Source organism: Cardiocondyla obscurior, linkage group LG19 (genome assembly GCF_019399895.1).
Source record: "Cardiocondyla obscurior isolate alpha-2009 linkage group LG19, Cobs3.1, whole genome shotgun sequence".
NCBI classification, from domain to species: Eukaryota; Metazoa; Arthropoda; class Insecta; order Hymenoptera; family Formicidae; genus Cardiocondyla; species Cardiocondyla obscurior.
The window spans coordinates 1624035-1640721 of record NC_091882.1 but is presented as its reverse complement, the minus strand read 5'-3'; the positions used below and the strand labels follow the sequence as shown (position 1 = coordinate 1640721).

Below are 16687 nucleotides of genomic sequence, written 5' to 3'. Positions count from 1 at the left end.
CCGCCGTCGTGTAAAGAGAAGAAAATTCTTATCGCGGAATTATCATCGGGTCGGGTACGTACGGGGACACTTAGCCTATGCGGTCCGTACTCGTCCCCTTCGCCTTCGTTAACGCGAAGTTAGAGCCGCCCGTGCATGACGATTTTCATTGAATCGCGCCGCTGGAATCAAGAAAGCACCGCGAGTAAGATAACGGATACGACGAAGAGACGTCCTCTCCCTTCTCGCGGTCCACGCGACCGCGGTGACGCTTGCCGGAACTTACCCGCGATGTCGCGTTACCGATTTCTCATACGCGTACGTGCCGTGAAAATGATCTCTCGGCGACGTGGCGAAAGCGACGAATCTTTTAGAACGCCGCGAGAACGATCGCGTTGCGCCCGGGTCCAGCGTCGTTTCCGGTTTCGCGGGACGAGCCCTCGTCGCGGCTTCGATCTACGTTTTGCACGGCCGTTTCGGTTGCAAGGTAGTTTTCTCGTCCCGAACCGATACGCGCGGCTGCACGCTCGATGAAACTGTCGTTATTGTACGCTATATCCTTTTTCTTCCACTCCGCCGGTGGAAAGAGCAGTATTATTCGCGGTATGCAGGTTACTGGTTGTACCTGGCCGCGCGTGCGTCCGGTTTTGGAGGGCAATTACTGGGTTAAGTCAAATAAGTGGACGTTTACTGCGATTATGACACATTGTCTCGCTGCGGCCATGAATCAGTGGAAAGTCAAGGGAAATTTTTATACTCGGGATACTCACGGGCATTCATTACCGTAAAGCTAATCGTCATAAAAATATTCATACTAAATCGAATTAGTAGTATTGGCGGTAGCGTGGTAGCACATTGACATCGATTCAGCTCACGTGTGTGTGGCGTTGAATATTTTGTACAAACATTAATTTATTTTCGTTGCAACAAAATGAGTTACATAAAAGTGTAAAAGGGGAAAAAATGTCTAAGGGTTAGTTCTTCGAATAATTCATCTCGAATCTCTTTCGAAGAAATAAATCAGTTACATGTATATTTATTGTAATTATAATTATTATATACGTACATATAATAATTATAATAAAGGCCATAATAACATGCGGGGAGAAATAGCGCAACGGAAACGAAAGAGAGAGAGAGAGAGAGAAAGAGAGAAAAAAATGAGAGAAAGAAGGAAAGAGAGGAAAGAGCGGCAGGGTTATAAAATACTTCTGGATGCATCGTAAATCTACATTTATAAATAAATCGCTCATAATCTCGAATGGAATTATGCGGTTTTGCATGCCGGCGCGATGGAGCGTTTGAACATTCTTCGACTACTTTCGCCCGCGCTCATGAACTTTATCCTATTTTTATTTCGTCTATTTAACGTGTGGAAAATGTGGTACGAAGCGGCGCATCCGGTACGCGATGCCGCGAGTTCAATAGACCGTATTTCACGGCCTCGCGTTACGCTTTATAGGCACGAGTGCAAGTGCAGTGTTATGTATAAGTAGACGCTCTCGGTCGTGAACCACGGTCACTTATAAAAGCCGACAGAACGCGCCGATTTCCTCGGCAAGTGTATCGAGCAACAAATTTTTTTTTTTTTTTTTTTCGGGACAAGATAGAGGCGTCTCGTTTGTCGTTCTATTTTTTTTTTCTTTTTCTTTTTTTTTATTATTATAAAAGAAATAGGAGGTGTCATAATGGAAGCACGCAGTCGAACATTAAATAAATATTAATAATATAAGATACAACGAATAAATAACGAACTCACGTAAATCTACATATATAAAACAATGAGCATCTCCCAGAGGTACTGGTGACTGGCCGTGGGATAAATCGACCTTCATATATAGGACAAAGTAGAGATAAAAACGGAAAAGTAAAAAAAAGAAGAGATAGAGAAAAAAAAGTCGGAATGTAAGAGATCACACTAAGCATTAAAAAAAAAATTAAAGGAAAGAGATAAATTCGGAGAGATTTTAAAATATATACGCGGCTCTAAGTAGCGGCGTATTTTCACGGGGCAGGAGATAGACTAGGTATCGTACATTGTTAATAGTTTAGAGAGAGGAAAAAAGGAAAAAGGTAATAAGTACCGAGGAACGCGGTGAACGAAGTAGGCGTGAGTGTAATGAAAGGGAAGAGAGCCGTCGGAAGAAAACGGGAAGAGAAGCGAAAGGCGCGGGCGGAAGACTTTCTATGATACAAATTAAGCTTGTGGCTGGGGCTGGTGGGCGCGATAAGCGATTTCGTGGGCATCCTGTGGCAGACTTCTGGCCCATCCGTGTCCGCTGCTGCCGTAGCCGCCGCTGAAGTCACCGCCGCCGCCGCCGCCGCCGCCTCCGTAGCCGCCGTGTTCTTCGTGACTGACGTGGCTGCTGCCGTGATGCGGATGCGAGACCACTTCGTACGTCACGTGCTTCTGCTGGGACCCGAGGAGCTTCTTCAACCCAATGATCGCCGAGATCACGAGGGCGATCTTGCCTACGAGCAGAGCCTTGCCGGCGATCATGGCGATCGCGCCGAGCGCGAGCGGCAGTAAGGCGGCTGCTTTCAGTGCCATGGCCATCATTAGAGGTCCTAGGATCTTTTGAGCTTTCTCTGCAACGTTCCAAACGTTCGCGATTTAATTTTACATCGAAACGAGGCCGTCGATATATTAATTTTCATATTTTCGTTAGTAAAATTTTTATGCTCCTTAATTTCAGAAATAACTGTAGAACACGTGAGTATGTAAACCGCGAAGGTAATTCTGCTATTTATTATACCGCTTTCATACTTATACGGAGAACGGGCATCTTAACGCTTTATCGGATGTAGTATAATAAGTATTTTTGAGAGTTTATTACGGTTACTTTGTAATGCCAATTATTTAACTTTATCTATCAAGGTATCTATATCGGTTTTCACGGAGCGAATATGAAGTAACGAACGATGCGCATTAAAATCTATCGAGAGAATTTACGTTCTCCTTGCTTGCGGCTTCTTTGCAATTTATCTCGCATTTAAATTCAGCTTGATAAAGATGTAAAATTTGTTCATTCATGAAAAAGACATATTTAATCAAAGTGTCATAACGTAACGAGTACAAGACAGCTTATGCAAACCTGCAGGCGACGTGATATAATCTCGAATTAATTTCTATGTGAAAATTAATCGGCAACAATCGCGGAAATCAATCATTGTGTAACAGTAATAGCAATCCATAAACAGGCAGATGTCGAGATAAGCGTTGCTACGTGCACGCAAGAGAATTGTTCGCTTCGCATTTGTGGACCCGGTAATAATAGTTCTCTTTGCGAATCACGTCATGCCGATCGGCGATGTTAATGTTTTTTCAAAGTGGAATAGTCGAAGGTCAAGGCAAAGTACCAGGATGGAAAGTATGTCAAAAATCTTGTGCGGTGGGATCTCTCGTGCTTCTTCAGCTATCTCTCTCCCAGTCTTTCAGTATCGCCGGTACCCGCCGCCTCCGTTAAGAGGTTCAAGGGGAAGCGGAACCAGTTCCTCAGTGGGTCAACGTCTGCGACCGGTATGGGCTTCCTCGTCGTCATCGTCGCTGTTCACACGCGGCAATGAACGTGAAGAACTCCCATACCGCAGCTGACGTTGTCCCGACGAATTGCGATTATCTCTTCATTATGCGAAAAATCTATCTCTTATTTTTTTTTTCTTTTTTCTTTTCATTTCTTTCTTTCTTTTTTTTCTTTTTTTTTTGCTATCGTATTCTTCTGCATGACTTAAAAATATTTTATTTAACGCGATTAAGAACGTCATTGTGTTACACCGTAATATAAAAAAAATTAATAAAAAGTTTTAGTAATATGCGGGAAAATAAAAAAAAAGTTCTGAAGTAATCCGGTATATCATAGATAATTTCGTAAAGAAATATTTCTGTTTAAAAAAATTATATCTTTTAAAATGTGCATAATAATAATTCGGAGATTCTAATTACAAGTGCATTGAAAATAACACTTCGTATGCCTGACAGAATTACTTGATTGCTAGGTTGGTTTCGCTTTTAAAGCGATCTTTTATTTAACAAGTGCGAGCAAACACTGTAACGAAATTTCTCCGCGAATAATAAAATTAATAAAACATAATTAGATTCCATCGTAACCGGTTCGGTATTCCGGTGCGAGCGCATCTAAACCCTTCGTACGTGATTATTAAGATGTAAATTTTGCAGCGTCGTGCGTTATTAAGATTCAAACATTAATTACTTGATATACTCACTCTTTTTTCCACGGCTCTCGACGGCATTGTCGCTAAAATCCTCGAAGCTGCGCCCGGCGGATTCGATCGCTCCTAAAATGTCGCTGCCCTTGAGGTCCACTTTAACCGAATGAGTCCTCAGGAATCTTCCAAGGCGGTCGAACAACAGAGTATCCAAATCGCTAGACTCAATAGATCTGCCAAAAATTGCAAACGTAAAATAGAACAGAACGGTTTGCGCGAGTTAAGCATTTTATATATGCATATTTATAAGCGCGATTCGCGGGACGAAATAGTAACCAACCTTGGCGCGCCTTCGCCTTCGGCGTTGGCCGTTTTCACGACGGTGATGCCCTCGGACAGCGTGATATCCTCCTTGTCAGCCAGCATCTTGTCGACGTACGTGAATACTTTGTACTTGAGACAGCTGATGGATTCCTTCTTCAGGCAGTCGGTGTATAAGCTCGATACCATGTCGTTCTCACTTCCGCTGACCTTGTCGTTGGTCGGCAGGGCCAGGGTCGCGGTCAACGCCGCCGACACCCACAATAACGTCACGAAATGCTTGGCCATGATCACCGAGGTGCGACTTCACTATATGTGTGTGTATGTTTTTTTTTTACGCGTCTTGTACAAACGACGCCGAAGATACTCTTAAATCTAAGTAATATGCAGGCGCGTTGTTCGAATCAAGCACGCCAGGATGCGCCGATGCTGACTCGTGTGTTACATCTAAAAGAGGTTGCTTTGCTTTTATACCGAAGTATCGCACGAGGGGAACCCTCGTGGGTTCGCAGGCCATCGGGGGTCCGCATTCACGACGTACGCTCTCTCGTCTCCCTCCTTTCGCCGTTCCTCTCTCGTCGCCCCTCCTCCCTACCCCTTTCTCTCTCTTACTCCGTCGAGTGTATCGGGTGCCACAGAATCTCCCCGCGGTTACTATCCTCCCTTTACCTCCGTTTCCTCCCTCTCGTCGCGCCGGTTATTTCGGTGAGATAAAAGCCGACAGAGACGAAGAGGCACGGCGGAAAAGCGATCAAAAGGAAATTAAGAAGAAAAGGGGGGGAATTTCTATTTTATTTCTACACTGAATATTCTAATATCCACGTTCAATATTCCCCGCTCGGGATTAACACGTATTCTCGAATTGCGCTCTTCGCTCCTTCGTCTTTTCTCTGCCTTACTCTTTCCACCGGCATATTCTCACGCTATGGACCTACTTCGAGTCACATTAACCCGCGCTAGAAGAGGAAGCCTCTCCGGTATCAATTGAGACCGAATGCGACGTGAACCCACAGGCCATTCAGGACGACGGAAAAAGTATATGTAGATCCTATGTGATTTGCCGCACCATTTCACCCGACCACCCGCCTACCATTATTACGACGTCGAGTGTTTGTGCGACTTTAGACCGTTGCGTAGAACGTCCGTGGGCAATGACGCCGATTCGAGACGCCTAATCAACAAGTTCTGGTCGACTCGCAGATCCCGGCGACGATCGTCCGCGTTTCGCGGAGCAAAACTCTCGGGGGCTCGCGAAATCGAGTTACTCCTGTTTCTCCTCGTTTTATTCAAATAACCAGAAGCGCTTTCGGCCGCTCCAGATATTTCAACGAGGCCATATAGTTTTCGATAGATACGCGGCGCGCCGCGCGCACCTCTCGAGGATGAAGATCCAGTGTCGGCGGATGCGATTACAAGGTCCATTAGCGACGACTGATGACTCATATCGTACAACTTCGGCTTGATTAATTCATTGTGCTAAGTAGCACAATGTGTAGCGCGTGGAATCTAGATACTAGCCGCTTACGGTAAATTGTAATTATTTTCGTTCCTTTACGCAGCTTTCCTAATTACCATGGTGAGTCACGGGAGTTATCTTGCCATCTGATCGCTTAATTTTGGTCGGAAGTCGTGATTTGCAATCGCTTTAAACGCGCAGATAACGAGAGAACTTCTGTAAGTACAGTAACGCGCGCTCGGACGCTCTCGGCGTATCGAAGACGTTTAATTGTCGCGGATGACGTTGCTCCACCTTCGAAAATTCATCGGCAGATGATGGACATGAGATATCATCCCTGAAACGAGGTCGCTCACCTATTTACAACTGGGTCGAGAGTTGGGCAATCATTTTGGTCTCCGTCTCTTTTCTTTCTCTTTCTCTTTCTCTCTCTTTTGCCTCCCTTTCCTCGAGCTCTGTCCCTCTCGCGCCTTCTCTTTTTCTTGCTTTTTCTTACCGTAACGACGTTCTCGATCCCAACTTCTCTCGGGGATCAAGATCCCCCCGGTACGCGAGAGCGAATGTCGCCTTGAGCAAAATCACACACCTGACGCGGCCCGTAACCCGGCGAGTTCTTTAAAACATCAAACTGCAAGTAAAGCGAACAAAACATCAGGACAGAAAATCACCTGTTATTCTTAAACAAAAAACAAATGTCTCCCGTTCTCGATAATTAGGCCGGCAAATAATTGACATTTTTTTTAACGATTTATTTTATTATTATATTATATTAAAAATAGCTGTCAAACGTTATAAACATAAAATAGCTTTAATTAAAAAATTTTCTCTAGATTAAATTAAATTAAATTATATCAAATTAAATTAAATTAAATTAAATTAAATTAAATTAAATTAAATTCTCTAGATAAAAAAAAAACAACGGGAGATTCGCTGAAAGTTGAATGCTCCATTGAATCTTTTTTTCATGATTTCTGCATACTAGAGGGGGAGACGGAAAGAGAGATCTCTGCGAAGAGAGCGCCAGGAACAAGCGATGAGAGAAACCGGGCTTGAATATCGCGACGATTCTACGATACTAATTAGTTCGCCGCCGAAAGCAATTAGGCGCAAGAGTCGCAATTAGATTTCGTTATAGTAGATATATCTATTTCGCTACGGCTACGTGACCCTGACGGTAAGCTGTTGAAAGTCACGAGAAAGGTAACGGTCACCCGGTGATTGTCTTGAAATCGCGGCACTCGGTTAAGTTCAAGGTAGATGTGCGCATACACGCGACAGCCGGCACCTCAGCCGTATAATACTTGGGTGTAACCCGCAATGAACGTGACGCACCTTAATAAACACGTTGCCAGTGCGTGTCAAAATCATAGACACCGATCTGCCGAGTAAAGACGTAACACTTTGCGAGAAAAAAAAAAAAAATATTAATTCGTATACAAAGTTTATTTTATGAAAATATAAAATAAAATCCACGCAAGTAGGAGAAAGTAGATTAAGCGTGGTGTATTTCGACTCGCAAATTCGGAGGAACAATATGGCTTACGAGTAAATAGAATATATGAATAATATATGAACTCTTATATTTCTGGCACTGTAAGTAAGTAGGGTATAACCGTGAATATAAAATTGCTCCGAATGTTTTAAATTGCAAAGCGTTTCCCTCCTGCTGGCGTCGACCATGGAGAAATGCCGGCGGATCGCCGCGCAAAATTACGAGATCAATGTTCTATGCCAATTGACAACACGACAATGTGCGCGTCTAATGATGATCTAAGAAATCGACCTAATCACTAGGAAATCTAGTAACCCAGTGACGCATGAGAAACTCTCGAAACTAATCGTGACGTGAGAACCGTACCTGGATTTAGATGCGAGTAAAAGACGCGATCGACACGGAACTTTACGACTCTCTAATAATGAGACGTCGAGCGCTTAGCGCTATCAACGCGAGAGAAATTCCGGCTTTGAGGCTCGAAGAACAATTTTATTCGTCCTCTCACACTCATATTCGCGATGCCGGTTTCCGGAATTCTTTTTTATTCGCCCCCTCCGTGCTTTTTGCGCCACGTGGCCCGTCGACGAAATTACCGCTTTCTATTTTCAAAATACTTGACACGTAGAAAAAGGCATTTAGAGGTAAGGAGAGATTTGTTTCAATCTCAATGGTGTTAATATAACGTACCGCGTTGCGCTGCATTATGAATGAAAGTAATTCCTCTTCCCTCTCGAAGCAATTTCGCGTTTTTTTCCCCGTTGTCCTTCCCGCGGCCATGTCGTGGTCGTTGTTGTTACAGAGGAGCGTAACGAAGCATGACAATCGTCTTTTGCACCAGCACATTGCTCCTCTTTACGATGTTTCTCATATCTCATGCTGCATCTCGTCCAAATGATACGTCTGTCGTCGCGCAACGTCCGCGAATCTAGCTTCTATACTTACTCAAACATTTTTATTCCACTTTTTTTCTTCCAAAGTAAAATCATCTATAAATTATCAAAATCAAAATTAGTCATATATTTTATTGCACATTTTTTTTTTTTTTTTTAATAACTTTACCGCGTTGAACCGTGGCGTTTTCTTCTTATGGCAATCGCATCTTTTCACCTCGTGCAAACGGCAATTCGTCTACACAGATCCTCACGCATCGCCCCCGTTCTAAAAAAGATAATGTTACATCTGCACATACTTATTGTCGAAACAAGAGATCATTTTTTTTTTTTTCTTTATTTTTACCGCGTCCAGCGAGGTTTTAGTGCGGCGCGCGGAAGAAACGTGCCATTTTGCCACAACCTCCTTTCCAGCTATTTATTTTTCTTCTATGTAGGACTTAAAGACATCCGTCTCGAGAGATTTAGCGTTGTATGCCTATCCTCTCGACCCGATTAGGAATGATGTACGTGTGTCGCGACCTCTTCCCCGACCTCCGGCCACCGGAGATCGAGAAAACAATCGACTCTGCCCGGATGCACCTGAGACATGCACTTTCCCCCGCAGCTGTACGAGAATGCAACGAGATAACCGGCATTTCCATCTCGTCGGCTTGGTTCCGAGTCGCCGCCGGCCGGATGACTCGTCAGAGAAGCAGAACACTCGCGACGTATTAACTTTTTCAAATGTGCTCTTTATGCAACGCGGTCGCGCGCGAAGAGTTTCGCTCGTGAGAGAAAAAAAAAAAATTAAAGAAAAAAGAAAAAGAAAAAAAAAAGAAGAAAATAAAAAGAACGTTTCGGACCTTCCCGGAAGACTGGAAAGTTTGCCGCTGCCGTCGTGGATTTCTCTTTTTTGAAGCGCCTGATTTGCGCACTCGACGTCGAAAAGGAGAGTAATTATTTTTTATCGTCAAATCGGTTGCATGAAAATTCAGACACGGAAATATTTTGTGGAAGAAGATGAACGAGATGGTTTGAACAGGGGTTTCAATAATTAACACTCATTCGAATTTTTCAAGTACTATTAATGAATATGATACAAAGCGTACAGATTCGTAAGCATATGGCTTAATATGTTGCATACACATCGTTTGGACTAGATGTAACTGTAAGTCATCGATTACGATGAGTGAGCTCTATTACGGATTGTGATAGCGCTAAAATTCTCGCGCCGAAGTCGCAACGGGGCAGTCGTAATACGTGCGTCGTACTCCGTAATTACGTCTCCATCGATCGTGCAATGATGTGACTAGCCTTTCAGTTTGATTACATTTTACCGATCTATGTGCATACGCGTACGCGAATCAATGAACAGTTGTAAAATATACATCACGGACGAGCCAAAGTGCTCAATTAATAATAATAATAAATAAGAATAAATATCTCCATGATCGCGAGTGAGGATCAACGTGAAGCTTGATTTGTGCGACTTTTGTCGACATTCCGTTCTTTCCCAACGCCCGTTGCACAATGAAAAAAAAAAATAAAATAAAATAAAAGAAGGAGAAAGAGAAGAGAAAATTATAAAAATAACCCCTTCGGTGATCGTCACTAGTGATGGTATCCGGAGTAAGCTTGGCCGTGCGCGTAGTGAGGATCTTCCCAACCGGAAGAAGCTCCGCTGGCCCATCCGCCGGATGCTGCATTGGACCATCCGGCATTGACGGGGCCTGACCATCCACTACTGACAGGTGCCGACCATCCGTTGCTCCAGCCGCCACTGTTATACGCAGTGACGTCGTGGTGGTGCGATTTGCTTGACCAGAGTGACTTCAAACCGATGAAGGCGGAAATGATGAGAGAAATTACGGACGCCTCGATCGCCTTCTTCGCTAAGAACCCGATCACGAAGTACGAGAGAGCGCCCAAAATTCCAAGCTTTACTTTAGCGGCGATCAAGAGGGGCAGGATTCCTTTCAAAGATCCTTTCTTCTTGCCACGGGCTAGAACGTTAGAAGTGACCGATTATACGGAGAGCGATCGGACCGGAGTCGACGAAATTTTAACGCGTAAGTCAAATGATTTTTTGTCGCAACGCGTTATCGATAATATTACGAAGTTCAGTGTAAAAATTATATTGACAATATGTGTATTAATTTTAAAGCTACCTTCGACAAACTGGTCAACAGCCTGACGGATTTCTGGCGGAGCCGACTCGCTGATGGACCGTGCCGATTCGTGAATCTTTTGGAATGCAGATGCGAGATTGATCTAAAAGAAGGTAAGTTTTAATTTATAATTGCACCGTGTCTCTGAAAAATTCGGTTGAACGAGATACTTTAAATTAATTAATTTTTAATTAATTTATTATTTAAAATTAATTAATCGAATCAATGAATTTTATTAATCTCGTCAACTTCGTGCAATTTCGAAGTTCAATTATTTAATATATACCCTAAGACTGCGGCCGGTTAAAAACTGTCCGGCCCCGTCGCTAATAAAATTCTCGAGGGAATTCTGCCTCTCCGCGATATCATTAGCGGCTTCTATTTCCTGATCGTAAGCAAGCTCCTTGCCAGATCTCGCATTCGCGTTACTCTTTACGAGACTGACTCCCTTTACGAGCTCCAGCGTGTCCTTAGCGAAGAACTCCTTAGCGGTTCTGTATAAAGTCTTCTGCACGCAGGATATGCTATCTTGCTTCAGGCAGTCATCGATGGTTTGACCGGTGGCGAAGACAACCACGGTCATGAAGACCAAAAATTTCTTCGTCAACTTCATGACCTCACAAGTTACACGAGGATACGTTAAGCACTGCGGCGCACGTCGCGTTTGTAAGAGGCGATGTAAGAGGCTCGTAGATGCCGATAGATCTACGATCTTAGAATTTCGGTGACTTAACGCCGGTGGGAAGCGGAGTTTCGTGTGGTCCATGAGACAATCTGTTTAGCTTATATTTGGTAGGCCCCTCCTTTACGGTCTCTCGTTTACTTCAACATAGAACGCCCCACTGACTCCTTTTTTTTACACTCTTTGGTATGCATGAATGCGTGAATGTCCCGGGTGTCATATATGTATTCGTTTGGGCGCTCGCTTGTGTGGTCACCCTATAGGCGGTGTACCTGCGACACGAGGTTTGACCATGCCTACCTATCACGATGCGACCTGCGACCTACCTACGATAAAACAAATAGAGACTAGGCATGTAGGTGCTGCGACGGACAACGCCTTGAGTGTTAGCAAAATCGCTTTCTTTTAACAACGTTTTACCGAGCGTGTTAAACTAACTTTACATCGCGATGAGCACTACGCGATATGTACTGTGTAATTAGAAAAAAAAAAAATAAATTACACAACGCGCAATAGCACACCGTTGACAGAATTATTTCAATGCTATAGAATTGCAAACATCACGAATTAAAAAAATATTTTAATATAGTCAAATCACAATTAATTAAATATTATTTATATTTTTTTTTATATTACATAATTAATAATTATTTCAAATAGCGTGTTTTAGTAAAAATGTTTTTATCTATTAAAATTTAAATTTTGTATAATAATTAATTTTTTATATTAATATTAAATTTGTGCACGTAAAAGATTAAATAGTAAATTTCTAAAGATAGATTATGACTCGCTGTTATACGCGAGTTTCATTGATATATGTTTCTAGTTTGTCCTAATTATTTTACACATTTGCATATTCAATATTTAAGAATAAATGGGACCTGAATTTCAAGAATGTGTTAAACCTCATGTAAATAAGCTCTCGAGAAACTCTCTCTCTTTCAACGATCGTTTATAAACTGCAGCATTAATATTAATCGCTTGCGATAAATGTCAGTTATATCCTTGTTTATTAACATTGTTTTAATATTCGTTATTATCTGCAATGAAAGACCTAATGAGAGATGGCATCGAGCGCTTGTTCTATTCATTTTGAGCCGCAGATATCACTTTGCGAACTAAAGATATCTCTTTAATTGCGAGACACGTGCGCGCATTACAGAAACGCCGACAGGTACGGTTGTCAAATTCGCATGGAAATAATTCAGTCATTGTAATATCTATAAATGATTGCCGCGCTTAACAAGCTCATCTTACCCTCCACTACATTATATTTTAAGTTAGCAAAGAGAAAAGATAGATAATAAGTGGGACAGCTGGACGTATAATGCGATCCTCGCGTCTGACCGAATACTACGCTCTTACTACTGAAACTCTCATTTGAGAAAACGGCATCGCCAAGTGAAGTGCACGATGTTCGTATTAAGCTCGCATTAACAAACGGTAGTATAACGAGAGATAATTCAAACAGCCGTGGCTAAATCATCGCTGCAGCTTGAAAGAAAATGGCCCCGCGATCGGCCGTACTCTCTCCACGCAGATAGGTCCTTCGTACGTGCACCGTTCGTTTAAGGCGCAGATACAGGACGCGATTGGCATGAATGAAAGAAAACTGGTATAGATCAAGTTCAAACATCCCGGATCCGACCTTCATCGCGGCGCATACGGATACCACTTTCTATTCTGACCCTGCAACTCTCACGGGCCAGCGGATAACGTCTCTTGTCATTTTCATTTCGTTCCTTTTCCTGCGGGGAGTGTAAAACGCGGCGGCCAACAATCGAGAAAACCTTCGTATTCACCGTGCGTATGACGTGGGTTTAAATTCCGAGAAAGTGAAACCGCTCGTGGTTTATTGCTAAGACCGCGCCGGAAACGCGCGCCTCAAGTTAAATTTCTAATTTGCGAAAATGCAAATCGGAAATGTACCAAAAAGAAAAAAAAAAAGAAAAGCAAAAAAAACAAGTAATAATAATAATAATAAAATGTTCACTTACACTTCGGAAGGAGAGGAACGCACTGAACAGATACAGGATATCGTACTTTTTTACTTAGAAAGTATCATATTAGATTTCTATATAGAAAGTGTGTTCTCTTTCTCTGTATTTTTTTTTTCCTTTTTTTTCATCTTCAAATCTACTGAAGACGTGTAACTCAGAATTTTAAAGCGAGAAACATGTTACGAACATTTTTACAACACGCGACATAAGATTACGAAAAATGCGGGGCTGTAATTTTTTTTTAATTTTTCAACAATGCCTTTTTTTCTCCGTCGTTTACATATTACGCGTTACTTTCCTTTGCTACTTACACGTTCAATAAAATGAGGATAAGATTATGAGGAAAAGAGGAAGTGAAAAATTGCATGCATCGCACATTCGTACGCTCTCTACTTCGTTATTAAGGATCCCACGCATTTCTATGTTAATTCATGCGCATAATTAGACAAAGTAGTATACGCAGGAGCATTCGCGCCTTAAACTCGGCCGTCGGGATCTTTTCGTCGCAAAAGAAAAAAAAAAAAGAAAAGAACAGAAAAAGAAATGTCAATGAAAAGCAAGTTTAACAACAGCATAGTTCCCACCCCCAATCTTACGCCAATGCTCATTCATTCTTTCTCGGCCATTCGGTAACTCAGAATCCTTTCGTCAATCCTTCACTCGCAACAGAGGAGCAAGCTTTAAAAAGTAAAACCAAAGTTTCACCTGTATATCCAGCGACAGCAATAATCATTAAACCACAGACACGCCTACCGTGGTAAAGTCACTATGCCTCCTATTTCGACTACGATATTACGAACCCAGCGCGGATAAAGAGAGGATACTTTTATCGAATTATATTAATTCCCGATTAATCTTAATTAAATAATTTTTTAATTACGAGATCAATGAAAGATCTAAATATCTTAAATGTATTAACTTTCCAAGTTCTCTTTGATTAAATCTTGCATGAAAAAAATTTCATCGCACACGCGATCTTTCATCGCTAATTTATTTCTTTTTTTTTTCATAAAAGAATATTCTCTTTTTAGTTGAGCTGTATAGTTGGCATGTAAATGCGTATGGAGGCCACTTGGCGACTTTTGGAGGTCGTAGTATTTTTCCAGACCGATATCAATGAGCCGAGATATTCCCACGGTATCTAGAATTCTGCGTGCAGAAGCCGAGCTTATTCAAAAAACGTATCGATTTAGGGCAGCGACGTCCGTAAAAGCGTATCCCAGCAACCGCGTTGCGTTTCCCGTCCCAAATCGGAAAGAGCCGGCGGTCTTCGATATTCCAGCCTTCAAACTTGTCAGTAACTGGTTTAATGTCTGTCAAACGATCTGTGCTAGGAATTTCTGATGCAATGTGCGATCGATTCTTCACAATGCCCGGTGGCCATCGACATGCGTATGACCTGAAAAATCCCCTGGTAGCCAACCAGATCGAATTTGAATTTTAAATTTCCTTACGAGGTTTGTAATGAGCGTGGAATGTAACGGGGAATGTAACGCCCCTCTTCCGCGCCCAACTGGTTCTTCTCGTCTATGGACCATAACGCGGTTGCTGTGCCAGAAAACGCGGCGTTAACCCTTTTGATGCATTTATAATTATTATAAGCAATATATATTAGAGATATTCATTTAATTCTTTTATATATATAGATATGAAATTAGTTTCTTGATATACTATTAATACGCCTAATAAATTTTATGTTAACACGAGGTATTAATGACAAAACGTAGAAAACTTCTCGATCTCTCGCTGCATAATTCATTTCCATGTTCGGAATCGTAAAACTCGTTAAGACGGATAGATCAAAAGGGGAAGAAATAAATGCGCGCGTCTTCATCAATCATCGCGTCGGCAACGATCGCAATTCATTGCTACTTTCATTCTTATTAAATATAACGAGCCCGGTTTGGTGACTCGTGCGCGTTCTAGCTATCGGAAAAGTGGAGCGGCGCGTACAAATAAATTACGCGTCGAAGCGTGAGATTAAATTACCGGAGATGAATTGGCGGGGACATTAGGGTTTTAATCGGCAACGTAACAAATTGCGAATCGATCGCACCGGCATCTCGGCATAGAGAGCCGCATCGCAGTCCGCGGACTGCACGCGCCACAGAGGCGATCGGCTCTGCGCGGGATCGCGCCGCCGTCTGAGCCGCTTTCAGTACGAGCCTCCACGTTTTATGATATTCGAAACGTAAAAAAGGAAACGATCGGTATGTATGCCAGTGGGTCTTAGCCGGAGAGCGCTTCCTGCCCCCACTGCTTGGAGAAAGAAGGAGTCAGGGACCGCGGTGGGATCCGGAGCGGAGATGCGCGCGGAGAAAAGAGGATCCCGTTCCTCTTACGCCGGCTCGTAATCTTTCTCTTCCATCGAGCGCCTCCGTTTTTCCTACCGTCAGAAAGGCGCGCTCTTTCTCTCCAATCCGCGGCCGGGCTCACGCACGGGAACGACGCGGATAAAAACCGAGCAATTTGCGCCCGCAGACGTATTCTCACAATTCATCTCCGCGTCTGAGAGGCTCAAATTGACTTCCCCGAGATTCGCGGCGAATTCCTCGTATAAATTGCGCGCGGAGTCCCGCTACATTCCGTGGGCGAGCGGCTTCGGCGATCGTACGAAATGCGACATCGAATGGGCAAATGGTGCGTGGCGCGTTAGGCGCGACGTTAACCGGAATCCACCTGCGGGCCGTCGCGCCCAACTTCCGGTACCAGCTCGTTCGCCAAAGTTAGAATTGCGCGCGGGCCCGCTATTAGTTTTACGCGCGTCGCGACGAGCGCCGGCTAAGTAAACGTGCGTCCAGCGAGCGCAGGTGAATATGCGATCACGGCAGGTCGCTGGCACACTTTCCTCATTGGCTCGATTCGTTACCTCGTTCCGACGATTTTCCAATGTTCCGTGAGCGAGTAAACGGGAAACGTTAGGAGGGGGAGGACGCTCGCGATCCAGCGAGCCGTGTCGCTTCGCTTCCAAGCCTGTTATACGAAATGTCTTATTAATTTCTAAGTAACGAGCGACGGATCACGGCTCGGCCCGAAAATTACGCGCTAAGCGCTCCTCGCCGTTTAAAATTAATTCCGAGACTTATCTTCCGCTTAGCGCGCAATTAGAGCGACGTGGGTCTCGTTACGACCGCGCACGACTCGCCGTGTTCCCCGAAGCCGCGGATTATCAATTCAGATTGGTAATAAATGCAAACACGACACTCCGTAACTTCCAAACACGTATGCTTTATTAACAATGTGTTGCGCAATAATAAATACGTGGATAAAAAAAAATAAATAAATAAATAAAATAAATAAAAAAAAAAAAGAGAACAAACAACGTACTTTGGTTTCTTCGGTGCGTGTCTGAATTTGTTTTTCTTCACTGAGCGTGGCTCTTGTCAAAGTGGCGGACCAATAGAGATCGATTACCACGTTTCTCGTGAGCAAGCATTTGTCAAATATCACTTTCCATCGTCAGTACCCTCGGTCATTGTCGGTTTCGTCGGTGTCATTGTCACTGATCTCGCGTCGCGTCACGTCGGTGATTTTCCGGCGGCCGTAA

At 43.3% G+C, this 16687-nt stretch overlaps 2 protein-coding genes across 2 annotated transcripts; both read right to left on the bottom strand.

Moving 5' to 3' along the window:
• Positions 1-1794: 1794 nt before the first annotated feature.
• Positions 1795-5131, bottom strand: LOC139109945 (uncharacterized). The gene is made up of 3 exons (XM_070669392.1): positions 4487-5131; positions 4204-4379; positions 1795-2568 (listed from the first exon to the last, which is right to left on the bottom strand). The coding sequence occupies exons 1-3, from the start codon at positions 4753-4755 to the stop codon at positions 2177-2179; spliced, it is 837 nt and encodes a 278-aa protein (XP_070525493.1). The 5' UTR covers positions 4756-5131; the 3' UTR covers positions 1795-2176.
• A 4411-nt stretch (positions 5132-9542) lies between these two features.
• Osi6 (DUF1676 domain-containing protein Osi6) lies at positions 9543-11165 on the bottom strand. The gene is made up of 3 exons (XM_070669385.1): positions 10745-11165; positions 10459-10561; positions 9543-10293 (listed from the first exon to the last, which is right to left on the bottom strand). Exons 1-3 carry the CDS (start codon positions 11069-11071, stop codon positions 9902-9904), a joined length of 822 nt encoding a protein of 273 aa, XP_070525486.1. The 5' UTR covers positions 11072-11165; the 3' UTR covers positions 9543-9901.
• Positions 11166-16687: the final 5522 nt, after the last annotated feature.